Source organism: Grampus griseus (genome assembly GCF_964374135.1).
Source record: "Grampus griseus genome assembly, chromosome: 20".
Classification (NCBI taxonomy): domain Eukaryota; kingdom Metazoa; phylum Chordata; class Mammalia; order Artiodactyla; family Delphinidae; genus Grampus; species Grampus griseus.
The window spans coordinates 22679358-22701158 of NC_139014.1; the positions used below are offsets into that span (position 1 = coordinate 22679358).

Consider the following 21801-nt stretch of genomic DNA (forward strand, 5'->3'; position numbering starts at 1 on the left):
AATCCCCCTGCTCCTTCCCCTCCCCTCCGCAGGAAAATGCTGAGATTTTTAACCCTTAAGTTTCACATAAAGGCATAACTTCTGGACATTAACAAACTGGAGGGCTGACAGCAACAAATATAAGCCAGATAATTGTATATGTGACAACGCACACTTCATAAAGCAAATTACAGCCTGTCAGCCATCATTCCGGCTTTACAGTAACACATTCCATTTACCACTGTTATTGTTCAACTGCTACTAAAATGGAACCTGCTGAGTTAGAATATTTCCAATAGTAGTATGATTTTGACAGAATTCAAAACATGTAAACCTAGGTATTTGGTAGTATGTAGATAAATACACTGTAAAATGAATGCATTTATTATATGGCAACCAGGCAATCTTAACCTGGAATTATTAGTTCATCATTCTGTTTTCCACTGTATTCTCAGTGTTTAAGTCTTACTATGAAGCTATTCAACTGAATTTTCAACATGTTTTGACTTACAGGAGAAAGCAGCTATAGTAATAGTAAAAATACAATAGCTTACTAAGCTCTTACCGGTTATAGGCTTTAGGTCAAGACTCTTTATGTCCTATCTCATTTAATCCTCAAAATAATCCTGTGATATATTATTAATTATATATTATTAACCCAAAGTTTCAGATAAAGAAATTGAGACACAGAGATTAAACAACTTGCCCAAAGTCATACAAGTGACTCATAAGTGGCAGTGCCAGGATTTGACACCACCTTGTCTGATTGCTAAGCTCTTGTTCTAATCCACTGAGCTGTACAGTCTCCAAATCTGCATGCTTTATAAATGACAATCATTACTCAAAGGCAAAGCATACTGAATGGCAGCCAGTGACTTGAATTTATGGCATGTGCTATTAATTAGTATTTTTTCATTTCAGTAAGGTAATGAACTATAATCAAAAGTATAAATTATTATAAGCAGTAGGAATACTGTAGTCACATTAGGCATGGAACTAATAGAGAAAGTCAAATGTGGTCAATGATTTGGTCAAGAAGGAGCTGGTCCAATTCATAGGTTCAAATGTACTATACTAGCATTGTTGCAGTGATTTTTTAAAAATACCACTTTTTAGCATGAAACTCATGCTAACAAAATTTAACACAACACTTTGGGTTTAGTCAGATCAATATGTTGAATTTTTTTCCAGCACATTCTGTGTGATTTTATTGGCTCCTGGGTATTTTGATGCTGCTTCATAGAAAGTGAGCCAACATGTTCTGCACCCAAATATAGCTTTGACCTGGCCTAGTTGTAGAATGCATTTCCTTTCTGGCACCATCATGCTTAAGTCTCACAGTAGGAAAATGCTTCAAAAATATGTAATTAGCCAGGAATGCAGCAATTTTATTACTATTGGTTTATCTTTCTCTTCCACTCTTTTTCTTTCTCCCAAACAACAAATTGTAGTAGGCCTTAGCACCCCCTTCCTGTCCTGATGCATACTAGGATCTATCATATCCCAATCAGTTTACATTACTTCTTCTTGAGAGAAACTATAAGGCCAGTTGGATTCCAATATCTTCTGCTAAAGAAGAATGGGACGACATGATCTACAGGCTACAGGTAGATATAAGAAAAGTTTTTACAAGAGACCAAGAAGTAAAAGTAAAACGACATATAATAAAGAGTGGATTATGGGTAAGATAAGCAGGCCTGAAAATGTGAAACAGCTTTTAACATACTAAAGAAAAAGTGGGTTTTCTTTGTGAGTAATATAGACCTCCAATACCACTAAAGCTGGAATGGCAAAGGGTGACAAGATTTGGCCTCCCCGTGCCCCACGCATAGGAACTCCTGTTCACGTATGAAAACAACACGTGTGTTAACGACAACATCAACAACCAAAACCTCTCACCATCAACAGTTCTGTTCAATGTTGGTCCCTTTTGGAACAGAAGTTTCACATGGAAAAGTATCTCCTTATATTTAAAATTTATTTTTCCTTCTTTATTGGGGTACCACTAACAAGGAAACTGCACTAATCTTAAGGAAAGTAAGTGGTATCACTTTGTACGTTTAGGAAAATACCTTTTAGAGATGAACTATGATCAAGAACTTTCTAAGCTGGCAAGTGTGTGTTAAGATTGGTTCTTCCACTCTTTGCCTCACAAGAGTTAGCAGTGATTGGAATCTTTATTATCTTTATTTTACACATCATATAAATCCCCTTGTACATAACTTAACAGTTCCTTTACTGTTTTAGTAGGAGAGAGCCCAGTAAACAATAACTATTAAATGAGTTTCCAAGAGAAGTATGTGCTGATGGGAAGCACAGTGAAATGCTTTGTAACAGAATTGGGCTTAACCATCACCTTTTTTAGTCTCCAAATATCAAACAAATTCACTGGGTTTCAAGTCTAAGGGCTTATTCACAAAGAGTTTTAAGCAGAAACACCCAAAATTTTGTATTCAAATTAACCAGACATTTCTCTCAATACTTTGTGTCCAACACATGAAAATTCATTAGAAACACAATTCTTGAGGTAAATTAATTCTTATGCCAAGATTCTATGTTCAGGAACTGTACTCTTTACCTGATTTTTTGTATTGGTCCAGGAATAATTCTATCTAAAAGAAACAGTTTATAAGTTTTTTTCCTCAACAAAAGTTTCCAGCCTAATCGAATAAACTTAAAGCAGTAATTAATTTATCAATTACTTTATTTTCTTTGCCATCTACATAATGACAAGGGTCAGAAGTTCTATGAACTTTTAATTAGCACATATGGAAAAAAGAAAGACTAAGATAGGGCAAAAAAGGTATTCTTTATCATTACCATGGGTATTATATGATGCTGTTTTATTATTTATTTTAAAATTCACTTATAAGTGCTAAGTTAACTCAACACACCTACTGGTTCCCAAACACAAAACAACAGAGAATGCTGCTATTTTATATCATCATCAGGATCTTGCCTATAAATTCATATATAAAAATAAATAAGAAGGAAAAAGAATGAATGGGTATAAACTACCAAATTATGAATATACTGAAAAAAAGCTACCGTGTTAAATCAAGTTTTTTTGGTACGCTTCTTTTTCGTCCCGGTTTTATTGATATGTAATTAACATATTTTATTAGTTTTAGATGTACAGCATAGTGATTTAATACACGTATATATTGAGAAGAATTTTTTGGATTTTCCATATCCTTTAATGAATTGAAAATATATTAACAGAAAAGACTCCCCCCTCCAAGACTGTAAGTTTAGTCAACATCCATCACCTCACATAGCTACAATTTTTTTCTCATGATGAGAACTTTTAAGATCTACTCTCTTAGCAACTTTCAAATACACAATACAATATTGTTAACTACAGTAAGCTTTATTAAATAAAAAAGTTAAGTGTGCCCAGAGCAAAAATTTCAAACATTGTAAGAAGGCATGTAATAATGAAAGCTCATCTTCCCTCCCTTCTCTTGGTTCTTCTCTCCAGGAGCAACCATTGTTATGTTTCTTGGGTATTCCATGAATTTTCTATCTAAATGTAAGAAGTGTCTGTGAGGGCAGTATGTCTTTTTTTAAAACAAATGGTAGCATCTGTCCTGTTCTGTATCCTGCTTTTCCTCCTAATTATTTATCTTGGAGGTTGCTTCATATCAGCACAAATAGATTCATCTCGCTTTTATTTTAACTAACTTTTAGTCAAAAAAAAATAATTCATGCACATGGTGGAAATTCAAATAGTACCAAAAGATATAAATAATGAAGATTCTCTCTGTACTCACACTGATACCCCCCTCAACAGGACTACCACTGTTAGATTCATGTATATCCTTCCAAAAATAGCCTACACACACACAAAAAGCAAGCACACGTACACGCATGTGTGTACACTGTACACAGTACACTGTCCAAATTGCCCTCTTCATTTAACAATATGCCTTGGAGACAGCTCCATGATACACATATATATTCCTTTAATCTCTATGCAGCACTCCATTAAATGCATGTAACATACTTTTTTTAACTAGTCCCCTATTGCTGAACATTTAGGCTGTTTGGAGTCTTTGCTATTCCAAACAATGCTACAAATGAACATCCTTGTGTATAATATATTGTGTAGGGAATACAGAAGGCAGCAGCATCTGATTCAAATGATTTCTTCTTTTGCCTGCATGAAAGTCAGTTCTTTTTCTTATGTCTCAAGATCTTATATCCTAGGATAGGACATTTACAAAGGACATAAAAATCTTAGAAAATTTTAATGTTAAAAAGAAAAAAAGTTAGTTCTTTTATTTTTAAAAAAAAACTCTCTTTGACAGTAGTTGCCAAACAGTGCATTAATTTTAAAATGCATCATTGCATTATTCCACTCTTTAAAAAACCCAACCAGTAGATGTATAGGAAGTAAAATATTTGAAAAGGTATCAAAGTCAGTAATTAATTTCAAAAACAGTGTGTGTGTATATGTCTACCTTCTACAGATTAATTTGTATAAAATGTAGCAAATAAATAAAGGGGGAAAAAGGTCCAAAGGAAGTCAAGTCACAAAAGCAGCTGTCAAGATTGTTGATGCTAAAAGTTTGGGCTAAAGCCAAAGGCAGGAGCATTCGTCCTGTGTACATTTCCCCCTATTAAATCCCCAAAAGACATGGAAAACATTCTGGAAGATTTCTTTTTAAAAAGTAGTATAGGTTAGGATATTCTAGGTTCATAACCAACACTTGTGTTTATAAAATATTAGCATTCCAGGAATAGTGATAGAAAGATACTTAACAGTAAATTACAAATATTGTAAATTCAGACTTTTTCTTACATTTGCAAACACGTCATAAATTTTGGCTGTGTTTCTTTGTGTAAATCCTACTTATGACTGCGCTAAAACCTTTTGGCATGAAGGCAAAGAGTATTTTCATAAATAAAACAGTAAAATCACTGTACACTCCATTAATTCAAAAACACTTCTCTTCAACTTCAAAGGGAAACCTTTCTATCCTTTTTTTAGTGCTAAGATGGTGTTTCTTTGCTGCTTTAATGGCTTGCTTCTTGTAGTTGTCATAACTACATGCTCCAAGTATGTGATAGTAAGAGACGAGAAGGTGACATCTATGCTTCGATTCAACATGCCTCAGACGTTACAGAGCAATAGGCTCATAAATCTAACCTCCAAAGTGCCTACTAATAAAAAGTCTGCACACATCCTTTAAATGCAAAATCTCACAAATATATACATGGTGAGTTAAATGGCCCTACACCAGGATTAAGCTGGAATGGATGAATTTTATGGAAAGATATGTGAAATATATATTACCCAAGTTCCACACATGGATTTACTTGCAGAGTCCTACTTTGAAACATAAACATAATACTTGCTACCACTTCAGGAAGTGCCTACCAAGTGGCAAGCACTCCTCATGAGTTCATCATCTCATTAAAATTCATTACAACTCACAATAAGTGCAAAGTAGATATTATTAGCAAGATTTTGTAGATGAGGAGGTTATGTAACTTGTCATAGCTCACAAAGCTTGTTAGTAGAAGAGCTGGGATTCGAATTCAGGTCTGATTTCAAAGCTCATGCTCTTTCCTTCACAAAACACTAAACTTGAAAAAAACCTTTTTTTTTTTTAAATTGGGATATAGTTGCTTTACAATGTTGTGTTAGTTTCTGTTGTCCAGTGAAGTGAATCAGCTATATGTATACATATATCCCCTCATTTTCGGATTTCCTTCCCATTTAGGTCACCACAGAGAAGGTAAAACTAATATTGTTGTTTAGAAATTCGACTAATATCGTGTTTTGAATATCTGATTGCCGAAATGGTAAAAGTTCCATGGCAAAGATTCCAATGAATTTTCTTTGTAACTTTAAGTGAATTTAAGTAGAGAAAAAGTTCTCAAAGTAAGCAGGACTTGAATTATCAAAGGAATCTCAATCTTATTAAAAAATAAAAAGCCTTTCCCATGTTTTACAATTGTACTTGAGCCCATTAAAAGAACCCTTTCATTTACGTTCTTTCTACATTAAAGTAATAAATTATTTGGATTATATATATATTTTTTCCTGTTTCATTATTTTTAAATGAACTTCACTCAGGAAGTTGACAGTAGACCAATAAGACAATTTAGGTGAAAATATGAGGGAAAGAATTACCAACAACACAACCATAAACAGAAACTACACCATGTCCCGGTACCGTGCTAGGGCTTAAACATATTACTACCAGTCCTCATGACAACCCTGCAATGAGACAGTAAAATACAGCAACGAAGATATTGGGCTCTGGAACTATTAATGAGCATGTCGTTTCTTATTGGGGTGATGAAAACGTTCTGAAATTAGATAATGGTGATGGTTGCACAACTCGGTGATCAGACTAAAAACCACTGATGGGCACTTATAAAGGGTGAATTTTTTGGCATGTGAATTATATCTCAATAAAGCTGCTATTTTTTCTAAAAAGAGTATATACTATGAAGTCAGACTGACCAAGTTAGAATCCTTGAGGGGAATGGTCTTGAGCAATTCTCTTAACTACTCTACGCCTCAGTACCCACATCTATCAAATGGGTATATTAACAGTACCTATTTCATAGGGCTGTTCTAAGGGTTAAATAAGATAATGCATGTAAAGTACTTAGCACAATGTCTGGCACATCCTCATTTTATAGATAAGGAAGCCAGGGTTCATAGAAATGAAGCAACTTACTAAGTTCACATAACCTTTAGCTAAATGGTACAGGTGAGATTTGAGCTCAGGTCTGTCAGTCCTCAATGTCCATGTTCTTTCTACCATGCCATGTTTCTTCTCCAGAACAGGGACAAAACTCTCCCTAATACTATTCAATGATCACTCCTCCATCACATTAAACCTGGGATTGAATGGAATGATGGATAAGAAACATTTTGCTGGAAATCCTTCTCTAGGTCTAGGCAGTCCCCTCTCCCAAGCATCTTTCTTTAAAGGTTACCTTTGCCGCACATTATGACAACTCATCACTTATATAAGCAGATGTTTAAATGTGTGCTAATAAAGAGATTAATAAATAAGAGATCTTTTATAATTAAGGACTATTTTCCTTCTGGGCACCAGGCTCTGGTCCAAATATCCTGAAGAACACAAATGTGTATTTAGGCAAATGAACAGAGTTAATCAAATTCATCCCATCATCTTCCTGCACAAGGATCCTGCCATAGATAAAAATGCTAGGAAAGTATGGGGCCACCATTTCTGTCCTTTCTCACTTTCTTCCCAATACTACCTAGTCTTCCAGGGCTCTTAAAATCCTCCTGCCATCTCTTCTCCTTCTTACATATTCCTATTCTTTTCATAATTCTAAATTGTCCTGTAGTACCTTATATAGACCTGCTACTGCTCTCACCCACCCTACATTTCAAAAGCAAACAATCTGCTAAGATCTGCTCAGAAGGGCCAGGTAAAAGATACTCCTTCCTCTTCTATCCCCAGAAAATGTCTTAGGGGGAGGAGCAAAGCTGGGGGCAAGACACATAAATATGGGTTTTACTATTTGATCTTTCCTTACATTTACTTCCAAATGAGCGAAGAATTTGCTACAGATATCCAATCATTGTCAAGAAGTAAATTTAGTTTTCTGCTCTAAATAAACTCTTTTCAATTGTCCCCTTGGCTGCTCTACCTCTGCTCTCTTTCTAAGAGAGATAGACTGTGTAGAAGTTGCCCTATGATGGAAGATGACTACAGTACCACTATTAGAAGAATTTGGTAAGATGTGTCCTTTGTCTTTTTAGCGCCACACAGTCCCTTGTGTTAAGCTCCAAAATTATTTTCTCTTCTCAACACATTACTATACCACATCTCTGACACTAATTCTTCATTTCTCCTTTAGGTAAGAAATTCTACCTTCACAGTTCCATTCATTTCTGCCAGTTCACATTCATGTTCTGCCCCCTGTGGATTTTGGTTAACATCTGTTAAACACTGAACTATAGGGCCATTCCTTGAATAACATATTTCACATTTTGCAAAGCAAACTGCCACATTATTACATAAAATTCTCCATTCTCAATCTATGTTTTCAGCCATAAATGCTTCAGGACAGTGAGATATATAGTAACACTATATCACATTATTTAAAATATTATAAATGCTATGACTTTAATTTACAAGAGTTTAAAAGCTTTAAAAGTTTTTTTATTCCTTAAAATTTGCTTTTTTTTAAATTTTTTTTTTCGGTACGTGGGCCTCTCATTGTTGTGGCCTCTCCCATTGCGGAGCACAGGCTCCGGACATGCAGCCTCAGCGGCCATGGCTCATGGGCTCAGCCGCTCCGTGGCATGTGGGATATGGGATGTGGGATGTGGGATCTTCCCAGACCGGGGCACGAACCAGTGTCCCCCGCATCGGCAGGCGGACTCTCAACCACTGCGCCACCAGGGAAGCCCTAAAACTTGCTTTTAAAGAAAACCTTATATAGACTTGAAAGAATGAGCTAGGAAAGTTTAAACTTTAATAAAATTCGTATCATTACTCACAGTTTGAATTTTTTAAGGTATTACTGCTCACTGAGACTGGATACACTGACAATGTTGAGAATAAAAAATGTTGGAAAAGTTTGCAATTGGTTAAAAAATGTTATAGAGCAAAATAGTTCATAAAGCTATTTTAGATTTTCAAGTTTAATCTAAAACTCTCTGTGATTTTCTGAGAAGATAAAAATCTCCCATTTATAACAAGTTGAGATAATTAATATTCAGAATGATGTTTCTGACATTCTCAACCAGTGTACTAAAAATAAAGAATGCATATACTTTAAAGACAACCCCTCAAACTGAATTCAGAAAAAAATTTCAATTTTGAACCTTTTAAAAATGTGCTCTATTCCTTTTTTTTTTTTTCAATTTTGCACACAGCTGTCTGTTGTACTTTTTAGAATCATGCCAGATGCTGGGTTTATCCAGCAAAAGCAGGAAAACAATGGTTTGAAAGCAATTAGAGGCACTGAGGCTGCAGTGAGGCTCATATTAAAATGTGATAACACTGTTCTAGTGGGAATTTCAACGCTACTCCATTTCTGACATTTTCCTGTTGCCAGACAGGCGGCCTGTGTAGAAGAGCACTATGATCGAGGAGGTAACACACTGGAATTTATTTCTGGAGCAAACGAAGGATTAGCTGAGTTGGGGCCCTCCCAAGGCTTTTATTATGGACTCGGCCACCATTTTATTTGAATGCCAGTGGATCCTGTTGGCATCTAACTAAGGTCAAGGAATAAAAGCATATTAAAGCTTTGGTCCTATAAAATAATCTAGCACTAACCCATTCAGAAGGCAGAAGTATCAGGGCCCCTTGTTGCTAAAAAGCAGGGCAGGGGGGCCCAGCAGTGTGAAGGTTAATTAAACACTCCACTAACTTTCCTCAGAAATGGCTGATGCCACTCTATGGAGAAGCTTATTTAGAAGATGCAGAAGTAAACAATACCATCTACACATTTTTAGTATAAAACCATAAACGGTCAGAAAGGACTCACCTTGGGGTTGAAAATTCCAAAAGTACCTGAAATAAAAGGAAAAAGAATGGAGATGAGCCAAACTTGTATTTCTCAATCTTGGTTGGCATATGGTAGCTATAGCACCCAGTCCAAAAAGCTTCCTAAATAGTCAGTAACTAGCCAAAGGCACTACCTACTCTACGAAAAACCAAAGGGCTGTCCCTGAGATTCGAAAGATACTTAAAGGCTTGAAAGGGACATTTAACTCGTTATACTACCTTATGTAAGCTTGACTTGAGAGCTGGAAAGGTCCTAAAATGTTACCTAACCATGGTCCAGGGTTTCTCATAAGGAGCTCTGCAGGCTTTGAGCAAGAAAACGCCTTGTTGTGACAACCTGTCCTGTGTATTACAAGACAATCAGCATCACTGGTCCTGGGCACCAAAAACCAGTGGCACCCCCAGTTGTTATGACAACTAAAACACCCCCCCAACACACCCCCAAATACCTTCTAGCCTAAATTCTTAATTTTACAGGTGAAGTGTGACAACTGATTCAAGGTTACTTAATGTTTTAGTGTCTGAGCCAAGACTGGGGCTCTTGCAGTCCACTCTGTCATTCTATCTCTCTTTTATTTTGAGAAATGATCGGCAAAACCGACAACCCTTGAAGTCTTAAACCAAATGAAATGGCAGTAGCAGCAAGGATCATCTGTAAGTCACTTATTTGAAATCTAAATTGCTTTCCCCCGACAGAAGCGATGCTGTATACAGTGGCTACCCACAGAAGCCTATCTCACTTTGGATTCCATTTCCTCCCGCCTTCACAGGGACCTTACATGATTCTATATCGATTTTCTCTTGTATAAATTCAACCTCTTCCTCTCAGTGTGGCCCTATCCATAAGCATTTATGATCATAGAAAAATAAAGCAAACCTTCCCTCACGCCCTTCATATCCCTCCATCTGCTGTCCTTTTCCCTTCACATCACAGTGAAATTTTCAAAAGTGTTGTCATAGTTTCTCCTTATTTCCTCACCTCCCACTCACTCCTCATCAGACTCCAATCTTGCTTACAGTCACCACACATGAATTCTTGCTATGAACATAGTGACCTCTATGTCTCTAAATAGAAAGAAAATTTTTCTATCCTCATCTTGACTTCCCAGGAGTGTACATGTGTATAAAAGCATTTTTCCCTAAGGAGAGAGTCCACAGCTTTTATCAAATTCTTAAAAAGATTCATAATCCAAAAAAAGATTAGGAAAACGGTAATACATTGGTGATAATGGTGTGTCTTCCAGTACATACATGACTGAAATAAGGTGTGGCTACTTTAGGGAGGAACACCAGCCCAGTGAGCACCTAGGTTATTTCTTTATAAGATAAAAATTCAGAAAATGGAGAGGAAGGAGATATGCGGGGAGTGTGTTGCCATAATCTAGAGGTGAATTTGTGGGAAATAAGCAGAGTTGAGGAAGAGAAGGTGAAGAAACCTTGCGATTGACTTTTCTTGTTCCTGTTCTTTCTCAGAACAGTTCTGGGCTAGCAATCAGGTAAAGGAATGTAAGATGCTTGGGTTAGAGGGCAGGGAAAGTTCAGAACAGCTTTGACATCTTCAGTGGAAAAGGGGAGAGGGGATAAGAAAAAGATGGGTGGGAAATGTAAAGGTGCAACGTCTGGGGGAAAGGGCATCCATGTTGAGTTAAGGGCATATGTAAGTTGAAACTGTCTGTAACTTAAATAATTTGTTTATATTAGTATGATGGGTTAATCTCCACCTAGCAGACAGTGCAGCTTCCCACTGAACCTGGCCACTGTGAAAAGTTTTCCATAAAACTCTTGTCTGTAAAACACAGCTAATCAAGCAAATTATCAAAGGTGACCAATTTTCCATCTTCTGTTCCTATTTTTCCATCTTCTTTCAAGGCATTGCCTTGGCCCCCGATTCCAATCATTACCCAAACTCTTATTCAATATAAATAGAAATTAGGGTGTTAGCGTGTGCAAATTGTACGTGTGCACTCCTCTTTCCAAAATGTTAATAATGGCAACAGAAAGAACTTTGCTAACAAATGTTGTTTTCATTTATTGACCCAGAAAAAAACTTAGCCATGCCCTGGCAGTTAAAGGGCCAACTCATGGCAAATTGTTAAATAGATAAAATGTTACTAATGATCTCCGTCTCTTCTTTTATCTGCTCCCCCCATAATCCCCACTCCAACTCTCACACATATTTTCAGTTCCCTTCTCTACCTACTGTAAAGTGTCCTGGTTTCCTGGTTTCTCTTGTTAGTTAAGAAGATGTTATATGTTCACACATACTAAGTATTGCTTCTCCCAATAGTAGTTACATCTTAAGAAGGCTGATTATGGAGAAAGAATTAAATTTAACAGATAAATTAAATTTAATCCAGTGAAGTGCCAGGTCTATCTAGCTGACGTTAAATAGCAGAATCTGCTTTATTCTTGATGATACTGTAATTAAATATTTCTGTCTATAAAAATCATATGTAGAACTTGATGTGGAATGACATAAAGTGGAATGTTAGTTCCCTTCTTTCTCAAGAGGTATAAAACTATCCTGATAACCTACCTCTTTTCCCTCTCTTCTTATTTTAACTATTAATTATGTAACAACCCTAAAGAAAGTCTGTGCACGCGCGCGCGCGCACACACACACACACACACACACACACACACACACACACACACACACACACACACACACACACCCCTATCCCACAGCTCACAGAGGATACTTCTAAAAAGCAAGGCCAAAAGGTGAGCAATCTCATCCCTCACTGGAGAGTGCCATGTATTATTCTCTGCTGGACACATTTGCGGTCTTGATCTTGTCTTGTTAAATATATCCTATGGATGGCCTTCATCACATTCTCTGGAAAGATGATTCCACACTAGAGAATTCTACACTCTTTAGGAGGCATTAGTCAAATCCTGCCAACATCTTCTAATTCTCATCCTTCACTCTGAAAACAATTATGCCTTAACCAGAGACTCCAACAAGTCTGAAAGTAGAAATTTTAAACCAAAATACAAAGACCACAATAGAAGTATATAGAAGAAAAAGCATGCAAACACACACAGAGTTGTGTTTATCCTAAAAGCCTCTAAGAATTTCCTATCAGGGCTGAGCAGATAGATGAACAAACACTTCTTTAATCTTCTCTTTGAAGCTTCAGCTTCAGTATGAAAGGGAAGCTATCACTCCTCTGCAATATCCACACTCAGCGTCACCAGGTCCATGCAAATGATATTTGGAACTTGAAAAAGATGAGTACAGAATGAGCAGAGAGAAAATGCTGCAACCATATTGATGACGATGATCTTCACATTCAGTCACAATAAATCCATCTTAACTTGTGCCTCCAAAAATGAAAAAGAACAAGATTTCACAGCGTTTAGTCTACGGCACAGAATAAAGTCTTGAAAATTTAGGGTTACATTACATGCAAAACAAAATCTGCTATTTGTGGTTTTTTTAATTAAAGAGGTTTTAATTGAACTTTAGTTTAAGGAAAAGTGCAGTAAATATAAAATGAACTCACAATATTGAGGAGGTCTTGATGAACAGCTGCAGCTGTAGCAGCAGTAGTAATAGTATGATAATAATAATGCTAAGATTTTTTAAACATATTGTTGGGCACTGTTTTAAGCACTTCTCTTATATTAACTCACTTCCTCCACACTCTAACCCTGTTATTATGACCATTTTATAAATGAGGAAACCAAGGCCTCAAGAGGTGAGATAACTTGCCCATGGTTTCAAAGCTAGTAATCAAGGCAGACGAGTTTTGAATCCTAGCGACTAGTTGCAGAACAGGAACTGTAACAAGAAATTAAGTTTTGGGACTTCCCTGGCGGTCCAGTGGTTAAGACTCCGCGCTTCCACTGCAGGGGGGTGCGGGTTCATCCCTGGTCAGGGAACTAAGATCCCACGTGCCATGAAGCACAGCCAAAAGAATTAAAAAAATTTTTTAAAAAGAGGAAAGTTTTGAAAATACAATCTAACTTAAAAACACTCAGCAAAATGAATTCTTTCTCTAAAGACATTTTATTATGGTAACAGAATTCAGTCACTCAGTCAACAAATATTTATTTTATGTCTTCTATATGCTTTGCTCTGGTGCCACGGATGAAATGGTGACTGAAATAGATATGGTCCATCTAAGATTATACTTCAGTATCTTTCAAATTGCAATCATACTGTTCTAGTTTGCCACTCAAGATTCACAGAATATTAGATTTCTCCTAAAAATGAGGCTATTGACATTTTTTTTTTTTTTTTTTTTGCGGTACGTGGGCCTCTCCCATTGCGGAGCAAGAGGCTCCGGACATGCAGGCTCAGCGGCCATGGCTCACGGGCCCAGCCGCTCCGCGGCATGTGGGATCCTCCCGGACCGGGGCACGAACCCACGTCCCCTGCATCGGCAGGCGGACTCTCAACCACTGCGCCACCAGGGAAGCCGAGGCTATTGACTTTTAATCATTAGTTTGGGGTTTCAGGGTGGGTGTCAAATCCTTGACCATGGAGCTAACCAATAAACATGGTTATTGAGATTAAAATACTCAGAGCTTTGCCCACTCAGCTAGCTAATTAGATAAATCCTGGTGAAGTAGGTAAGACAACTGTAACTATCCTCATGTTACTGGAAATATCTAAGAAGGAAAAATAATTCCATTTCCGAATTATAGTAAAACAACTTATTCAGCAAGTAAGATACGCTAGGTATTTGCTAAGTATACATTTTACATGTATTATTTTATTGAATCTTCATCATAATCCTATGAGGTCAGTACTATTATTATCCCCATTTTACAGATGAGGAAACTAAGACTCAGGAATGTCAAACAAATCGACCAGGATCATGTAGCTATTAAGTGGCAGAACCAAGATCTGTATCCAGGACTGCTTGGTTCCAGAGCCCAAGCTCTTAAATTTCATATTAACTGCATTTCTGTTGGCTGTAATATAGAAAACAAATCTAGTACTAAGAGAAGGTATAATTGTTATGTCAGACAGCCTAGTATCAGGGAGCAATCAGCTCAGAGGTCTTTAATTTGGAGTCAACTATGGACTCAACTGTTTGAGCTTGAGGAGATTCATGAACTCCTTAAAATTGTGGGTGAAAAGTAATATGTGTTTTCTTTTCTCTTGAAAAAGAGTCCATAAACTTCATCAGATTTCCAAAAATGTGACTAACTCTCTGCCTCCAAAATGATAAGACCCCCTGGGTTAGATGCATAGGATTACAATGGCATTATAAACCTAGCTATGCAGAAAGGCCAACATCTGTAATGTTATAAATCTAGAACATCTAGATGAAAATTTTTTGCAACTAAAGCGTTAAAAGTGTTATTTTACCTGTGACTTACAGAAATTTAAAACCTATCATACATTCTCTGTCTTGGTAAACCACCTGTTAAAAAAAATCAAATCTTTTCTTGATGGCTTACAGATATCCACATTTGAACTTCAGTTTTTTGCACAAAAACAGTGGTGTCTTCTAAATGGATAGGCTATCTGCAATACTCAGTGTCCAGAGACCTCTATTTCCCTCTTGACCATCTCTGTTCTCTGGTAATGGCTGTCTCCAAACAGACTGCAAAGACTAAAACTGAAGTGCTATCCTGGCATTAGAAATGGAATTTTAGAATTCAAATGGACACCTGGGCTTTAACGGCAAGTTAATAAGGCTAGGACAACCCTTGTAATTGACCTTGAGCAGTGAGCCACATGGTAAAGACTGATTTACGCCCAAGGAAATGACTTTTCTGAACAACACTAATAGTCTGTGCACTGGATATTTCCTATAACCTCTTCTCTCACTTGGGAAGATTCACTTGATTTCTAATTCTCTTTCTCCTACTAGTGTTCCATCTCCTACCTTGCAGAAGGAATGGGCAAGGGGCAAAGGGTAATAGGGCATGACACCCAAGAACAGAAATGGGAAAAGAGCACCATCTGGTGGAAGTCTCTGGTGGAGGCATCAGAGGACTGGGACCCAGGGGTGGGATATCAGCCTTAGAAACAGTTGGGCAAGAATGGGAAGGTCTCTGGGAGTGGTGCCGCCTGTAGTCCCTGTTCCTTCGATTCATCAGAAGTCCAAAACCTAGTGTCTGCCTACAGGAAGCTTACAATCTAGTCCAAAATATGAGATACTTACAACTTACATATGAAGAGATGTCAGTCTAAGACAGGAAATAAATACTATGGTAACAGACAATAAGCACATAACTCAAGTAATAGAAGGACCTGTCATAAGAAAGTCCTGGGTCCTTTGCGGGGAGCTAATATTTCTGTGATCTTGAGTCTATATCCACAAATTTTAGAAACCCCAGAAGACAGCACCACAAAGTTCTCTTACAAGACACAATGGTCTCAATTAAACTTTTATTTAAAAATAAACAAGTAGTCATGTACCAAAATGTTCATTGCAGCTCTATTTACAATAGCCCAGAGATGGAAACAACCTAAGTGTCCACCATCGGATGAATGGATAAAGAAGATGTGGCACATATATACAATGGAATATTACTCAGCCATAAAAAGAAATGAAATTGAGCTATTTGTAATGAGGTGGATGGACCTAGAGTCTGTCATACAGAGTGAAGTCAGAAAGAGAAAGACAAATACCATATGCTAACACATATATATGGAATTTAAGAAAAAAAATGTCATGAAGAACCTAGGGGTAAGACAGGAATAAAGACACAGACCTACTAGAGAATGGACTTGAGGATATGGCGAGGGGGAAGGGTAAGCTGTGACAAAGCGAGAGAGTGGCATGGACATACATACACTACCAAACGTAAGGTAGACAGCTAGTGGGAAGCAGCCGCATAGCACAGGGAGATCAGCCCGGTGCTTTGTGACCACCTAGAGGGGTGGGATAGGGAGGGTGGGAGGGAGAGAGATGCAAGAGGGAAGAGATATGGGAACTTCGTTATAAAGCAGAAACTAACACACCATTGTAAAGCAATTATACTCCAATAAAGATGTAAAAAAAAAAAGTAATCCCCATTTTCTAGTATATAGAGAAAATAAAGTAATTTAATAAACATTGGCATTGTATGGTGAATAAAAAAACAAGCAACATTATCTGATTTGACAGTATTACCCATGACTAAAACAAATTTTTTTAGAAGTCCATTCCCAGACAATAAAAAATAAATAATATAAAGTAAATTAATTCAATAAAACCCTATTCACCACTAGAGTCTTCTATAACACTATCACTACATGAAATCCCTGCTATGTCAATCCAGCATCCACTCTGGATACTAAAAGTAAGAAATCCAGGAGCTAAATGATTATGCCCTTTCACTGAAACACTGAAACCTACATTCTAATAGTTCTTCCCCTGTGTTCTAGCATTAACATTGCAAATTGTGGTTGTTATGACCATGCAATCCCCATACACCCTACATGTACTAGACAACCAAGTATAACTTAATGAACTATTAAAGAAAAATGCTAGCCAGCTATGTTGTGGCAAAATAAAAGACCCTAAATGTCAGGTCAGAGTTGACGTTTCTTTCTCTTTGTGCAAATAAAAGGGAGCAACTGAGGGGCGAGTTGGTTTGCTTGTTTTTAGGGTATAATGTCCACGGTGATCAGATCCAGCAGAAGTGTGCAGCCTGGATGGGAGAGAGCAAAGGAGGGAAGCAGTTTAGGAATCTGCTGGAGAGCAAAAGAAGGGACAAGAGATTTGATAACAGATGTGGAGGCAGGTTGGGAATGGAGAGTCAGGAGGAAAGTCAGAGATGTCTTTTGGTTCCAAACGTGTGTATTGAGAGAGAACAAGGTAGAACTCACATACAAAGAAATCTAGCTGATTATCATATTTTAATCTGGACTATCTTTAGCTCTTGCCCTGCCATTTTTGTCACGGTTGATACTTAGAACTAATTTGTTTTTTCGTTTGTTCGTTTTATTAATTTTTATTGGAGTATAGTTGCTTTACAATGTCGTGTTAGCCTCCACTGCACAACAAAATGAATCAGCCACACACACACAGATATCCCGTCCCTTTCGGACTTCCCTCCCATGTAGGTTACAACAGTGCATTAGGTAGAGTTCCCTGTGCTATACAGTATGTACCCATCAGTTGTCTATTTTATACATAGTATCAATAATGTATAGGTGTCAATCCCAGTCTCTGGATTCCTCCCACTCCACCCCTTTCCCCCTTGGTATCCATACATTTGTTCTCTATGTCTGTGTCTCTATTTCTGCTTTGCAAATAAGATCACCTCTACCATTTTTCTAGATTCCACATATATGCGTTATTATATGATATTTACTTTTTCTTTCTGACTTACTTCACTCTGTATGACACTCTCTAGGTCCATCCACATCTCTACAAATGACCCAACTTCATTCCAGAACCTAACTTGTTTTATTTTTTGCTTGCTTCAGGTTAATAGCTACCCTTAGACCACTGAGACTCTTAGTTATCTGATTGATGAATAACTGATAACTGTATGACTCTGTGACTGAGGACCATATACTCATTGAATTTTACAGCCGGAAGGACATTGAAGGTCATTTAACCCGGCCCCTCACTTTACAGATGAGAAAAACGAGGCACGGAGAGGTTATCTGATTGCACCATGAGAGTTTAAACATCCACATTGTGGAGCTATCACAGTTTATCTTGTGCAGAATCAGGAACAGGTTCAAAAACATGATATTTATTTGAAAATTCCTTTGATATTTTTCTTGTTATGAACATGGTCACTTTATTCACCTGAGAGCAAATGTTGCACAAACTTTTTAAGCTGGACTAGTTCCTAGGGCTCCTCCAGGCAGTGTGGATTTGTGAACATTAACATGTCAACATACCCTTTACATCTCAAGTTATGAATACTCTCAAACAGTAATAAATCTCCACTATTTGCCAGACACTCTGTGAGGAACTGAGAGGAGAGAAAGCCTGAACTGTGGGCCAGTTGGCTGGAATTATGCAAAACTGTGCAAAAGTGGTGTGACTGACCCAAAACACACACAAGGTAAAAATTGGGGCCAGAAGAACCCAGGTCTGGGTAATTCCAGAATCCATCTTACTGCCTAGAGATGAAAGATGCTGGGGGTGGACCTGGGATTGGATATTGGAAGATGGCTGGCGGGGGGGGGGGGAGAGCGAGGTGAGAAGGGTCACCGAGAGGCCAGGCCCAGGATGCAGAGGGAGGCCAGGCAGGGGGGCCAGGCCCATCAGAGCAGGTGGCAGAGGCCCAAAGCAGACATGTTTGAGGAGGGGGCAGGTCAGGATTCTGAGTGGGTTCCAACCTGAAAGTTTTTGTTTTATCTTGTGAAACAGGCTATGATGTCAAGCAAGAGTGAGAGGGGATATGATAAGGTAAAGACTGCTGAAGATTTGAGGGGGAAGAATACTGAGGAAAATTGGAAAGGTTGCTGCCATGGGGCATGTGAAATAACTGTCAGGCATCATTAAGGGTGGAGCTGAGGGTGGAGACTAAGATTTACTGTGGCGGCAGCCCAACTGTGTAATTTTTCTCCAGCACTGATTACCTGCCCAGGTATAAGATCAGGAAAAGTGGACAGGTGAATTGATCCAAGGTTAGAATTTTTCTAGGCTTGTAGGATGAAAGGACAAGAGAGTAAGAGAAGACTGGAGGGGCATGCAATGGAGCTCGGGCTGGCCAGGGAAGAAACCAAAGGCCAAAGACTTGACTATAACGTCTGTACACATTAAATACTTTTAACAATCAATTAAAATATTCAAAAACAGGAGATATCATTATTCTACTCTTCTTCTCAGGACTGTTCTTTATCCCAAAAGTCCCAAACCTCTCCTATCTCATGTTCCCTGTTTCAATGGCTGACAACTCCATCTATCCAACTGAAACTTAGGAATCATCCTTTACCTCTTTCTCTATTTTATGTACATCCCGTCATTCACAAAGACCCGGAGCCTCTACTCCCTTCATATATTTTTAATCTATCTCCTCTCCCTCTCTATGGGCATTGAATTCACTCAAGTCCTCAATATGCCTCACCCAGATCAATACAACCATGTCCCAAGTGGTCTACCTGCCACCTTGCTCCTCTCTGACCCATTCCCCCCAGTGCTGATGGAGAAAGAAGAGCAGTGACCGTGAAGAGCAAAGGCTCTGCAGACACGTCTGGGTTGGAGTCCCAGCATCTTCATCTTCTAGCTGTGAGACTGTATCTACAGCCTCAGTTTCCTCATCTTTAAAATATAAATAATAACCATACCTGTCTCGTATGGTTCTTGGGAGGATTAACTGAGATGATACACACAAAGAACTGAGCATTAGGCCTGGCACCTGGCAGCCTTCAATAAATCTCAACTGTTATGTCATTAGCACCATCATTATTCTAACAACCTAACAACATGCAAGCCAAGTCTCAACATTCCCCTGCTTGAAATCCTTCAGTGGCTTACCCACCCTGGTCCTCCCCTGCTCTGCTCACGCTTCTGCTCTTACATGTCGCAGCTCTCTCTGCCGGCACACTTTCCCCTTCAGGCCCCTTCCTCTCCTAGTGAACCCTTGATGGTCCTTCAAGGCTCAGCTCAGTCTCCTGTGTTAGGTGCTCCCCCCAGCACATATGTGCACTCCCCTCAGCAGCATCTGTGTACTGCACCACAAGCTTCTTGTCTCTCTATGTTACTGAGCCCTCAAGGGGCAGTAGCACAGAGCTTGCTAAATAAGTGAACAAAGGTGAGAAGCAGAAGGGCTGTCTGAGTTCAGCATGAGTAGAGCACAGAGTACATTTCAGGGAGGGGTGGAGATAAGGTTGGAGAGGCAGGCAGAAGGCAAGGCTCTCTAAGCAATGCTATGGAGTGTGGATTTTATCCCAAATAAGATAGGGAGAGGTACCCTCCTTTTCCTCTAAATTATTCACACAAAGGTAAGAGGGGGAAAAAAGAAATCAAAGGAAGGGAAGAAAAGGAAGAAGAGAAAGATAAAAATAAGTAAACTTCGTTAAACTAAAACCTTCATCCAAATGAAGAATTTTTTTCCCCAAAGCCTGGCTTCAAAGGCTAACTACAAAATGACCGGCAAAAGTATACTTCGAAAGATACAACCGAACACACATCACAGTGGCAAGAATCCAATATATAAATACTATCAATTTGTTTCCTCATTAAAAGCTTTCATGAAGAAAATGATTTAATACAAATGCTAAAGCTACTGACACAGATTAATTGAAAAATACCAACAGAATTCTAATTAAAGACATAATATTATTTCACTCATTCACACTGCACCAAAATTTGAATAAGTATATAAAAACAGAATTTAGAAAGCAGGCTTCTACTGGTAACCACTCTAAGACCTACAATGCATTACTGAAATTAAAAGAAAAAAACCTCCTATCCTTAAGTGTACACTTCCTTCCAGTTAAGAACTGAGATGTACACAAAAATTCAGAAATCATTTTAAAATTTTGCCCTCAACTTGACTTTTTTTTCTAATTGTACAAGATTCTATACTAAAATATCATTCTTTCCCATTTATTTCTTTGTACAGTACTTACAGCAGTCATAGTTAAACCCTTACATAAGGTATCCAATTATCCAAATCACAAAGTAGGGAAGTGATTTAGATCCAAAGGCTAATGACTATGTGACCAGTTCTACTGCTGTATCAATACAGGTCAGGGGTCACCAGCAGTTCAACCACAACAACTAGTCAATCCCAGGACAGTGGTTCTGTCCCACTTCAAGGGATTCTCCAGCATCAGAAATGTCTCCAGATGTTGCCAGGCCACAGGGAAGCACTTAAGACAGTGGGCAAACATCAGGACAAGGAAAGGACCAAGACTATTTGTTCTGACCATATCTCCATCCCTCATCCTAGAAGCTAATTAGGTTGAAATGTTGTCAGCTACTGGCTGGCCCTAAACCCTGCTGATAAGATTTTCCTGTCAGTCATCCCCAGTCATATTGGGGGACCCTCCTTACCACTCAAACCAACCGCCTACTCACACTTCCAGTCAAATTCTTCTTCCTTCATTCCCCTGTTAAAATACAGTTTAAAACCAAAGTAGCTACTTACCAAACAAAAATAGTGTCCTCTAATAAAGATTTTTACACATACTTGTCTGATTTTAAGAATCTTCTGGAACCCTAATTGAAACACGAATTCCCCAGTGTTCACACCAGACCTACTAAATTAGCATGTCCATGGTAGTGACCTAGAAGTCTGTATTTTTAACAAGATCCCCAGGTAATTCACATGATGGGGCAAGTCTGTAGAACACTATAAAGGATATGGGTATTTTATAAATGGTTTCCTGTTACGGGAATTATAGACAGGTAGCCCTCAGTTCAAGTATAGAGTGTATTCC

General features: G+C 38.1%; 1 protein-coding gene across 1 annotated transcript in view; it reads right to left on the reverse strand.

Annotated features, from left to right (window-relative positions):
- The window catches only part of SKAP1 (src kinase associated phosphoprotein 1), a 274732-nt gene that overhangs the window by 202599 nt on the left and 50332 nt on the right, over nucleotides 1-21801 (reverse strand). Inside the window, exon 3 of the mRNA XM_082679184.1 lies at nucleotides 9478-9503. Coding sequence (XP_082535310.1) covers nucleotides 9478-9503 — 26 coding nt within the window. The remainder of the gene's footprint in view (nucleotides 1-9477; nucleotides 9504-21801) is intronic.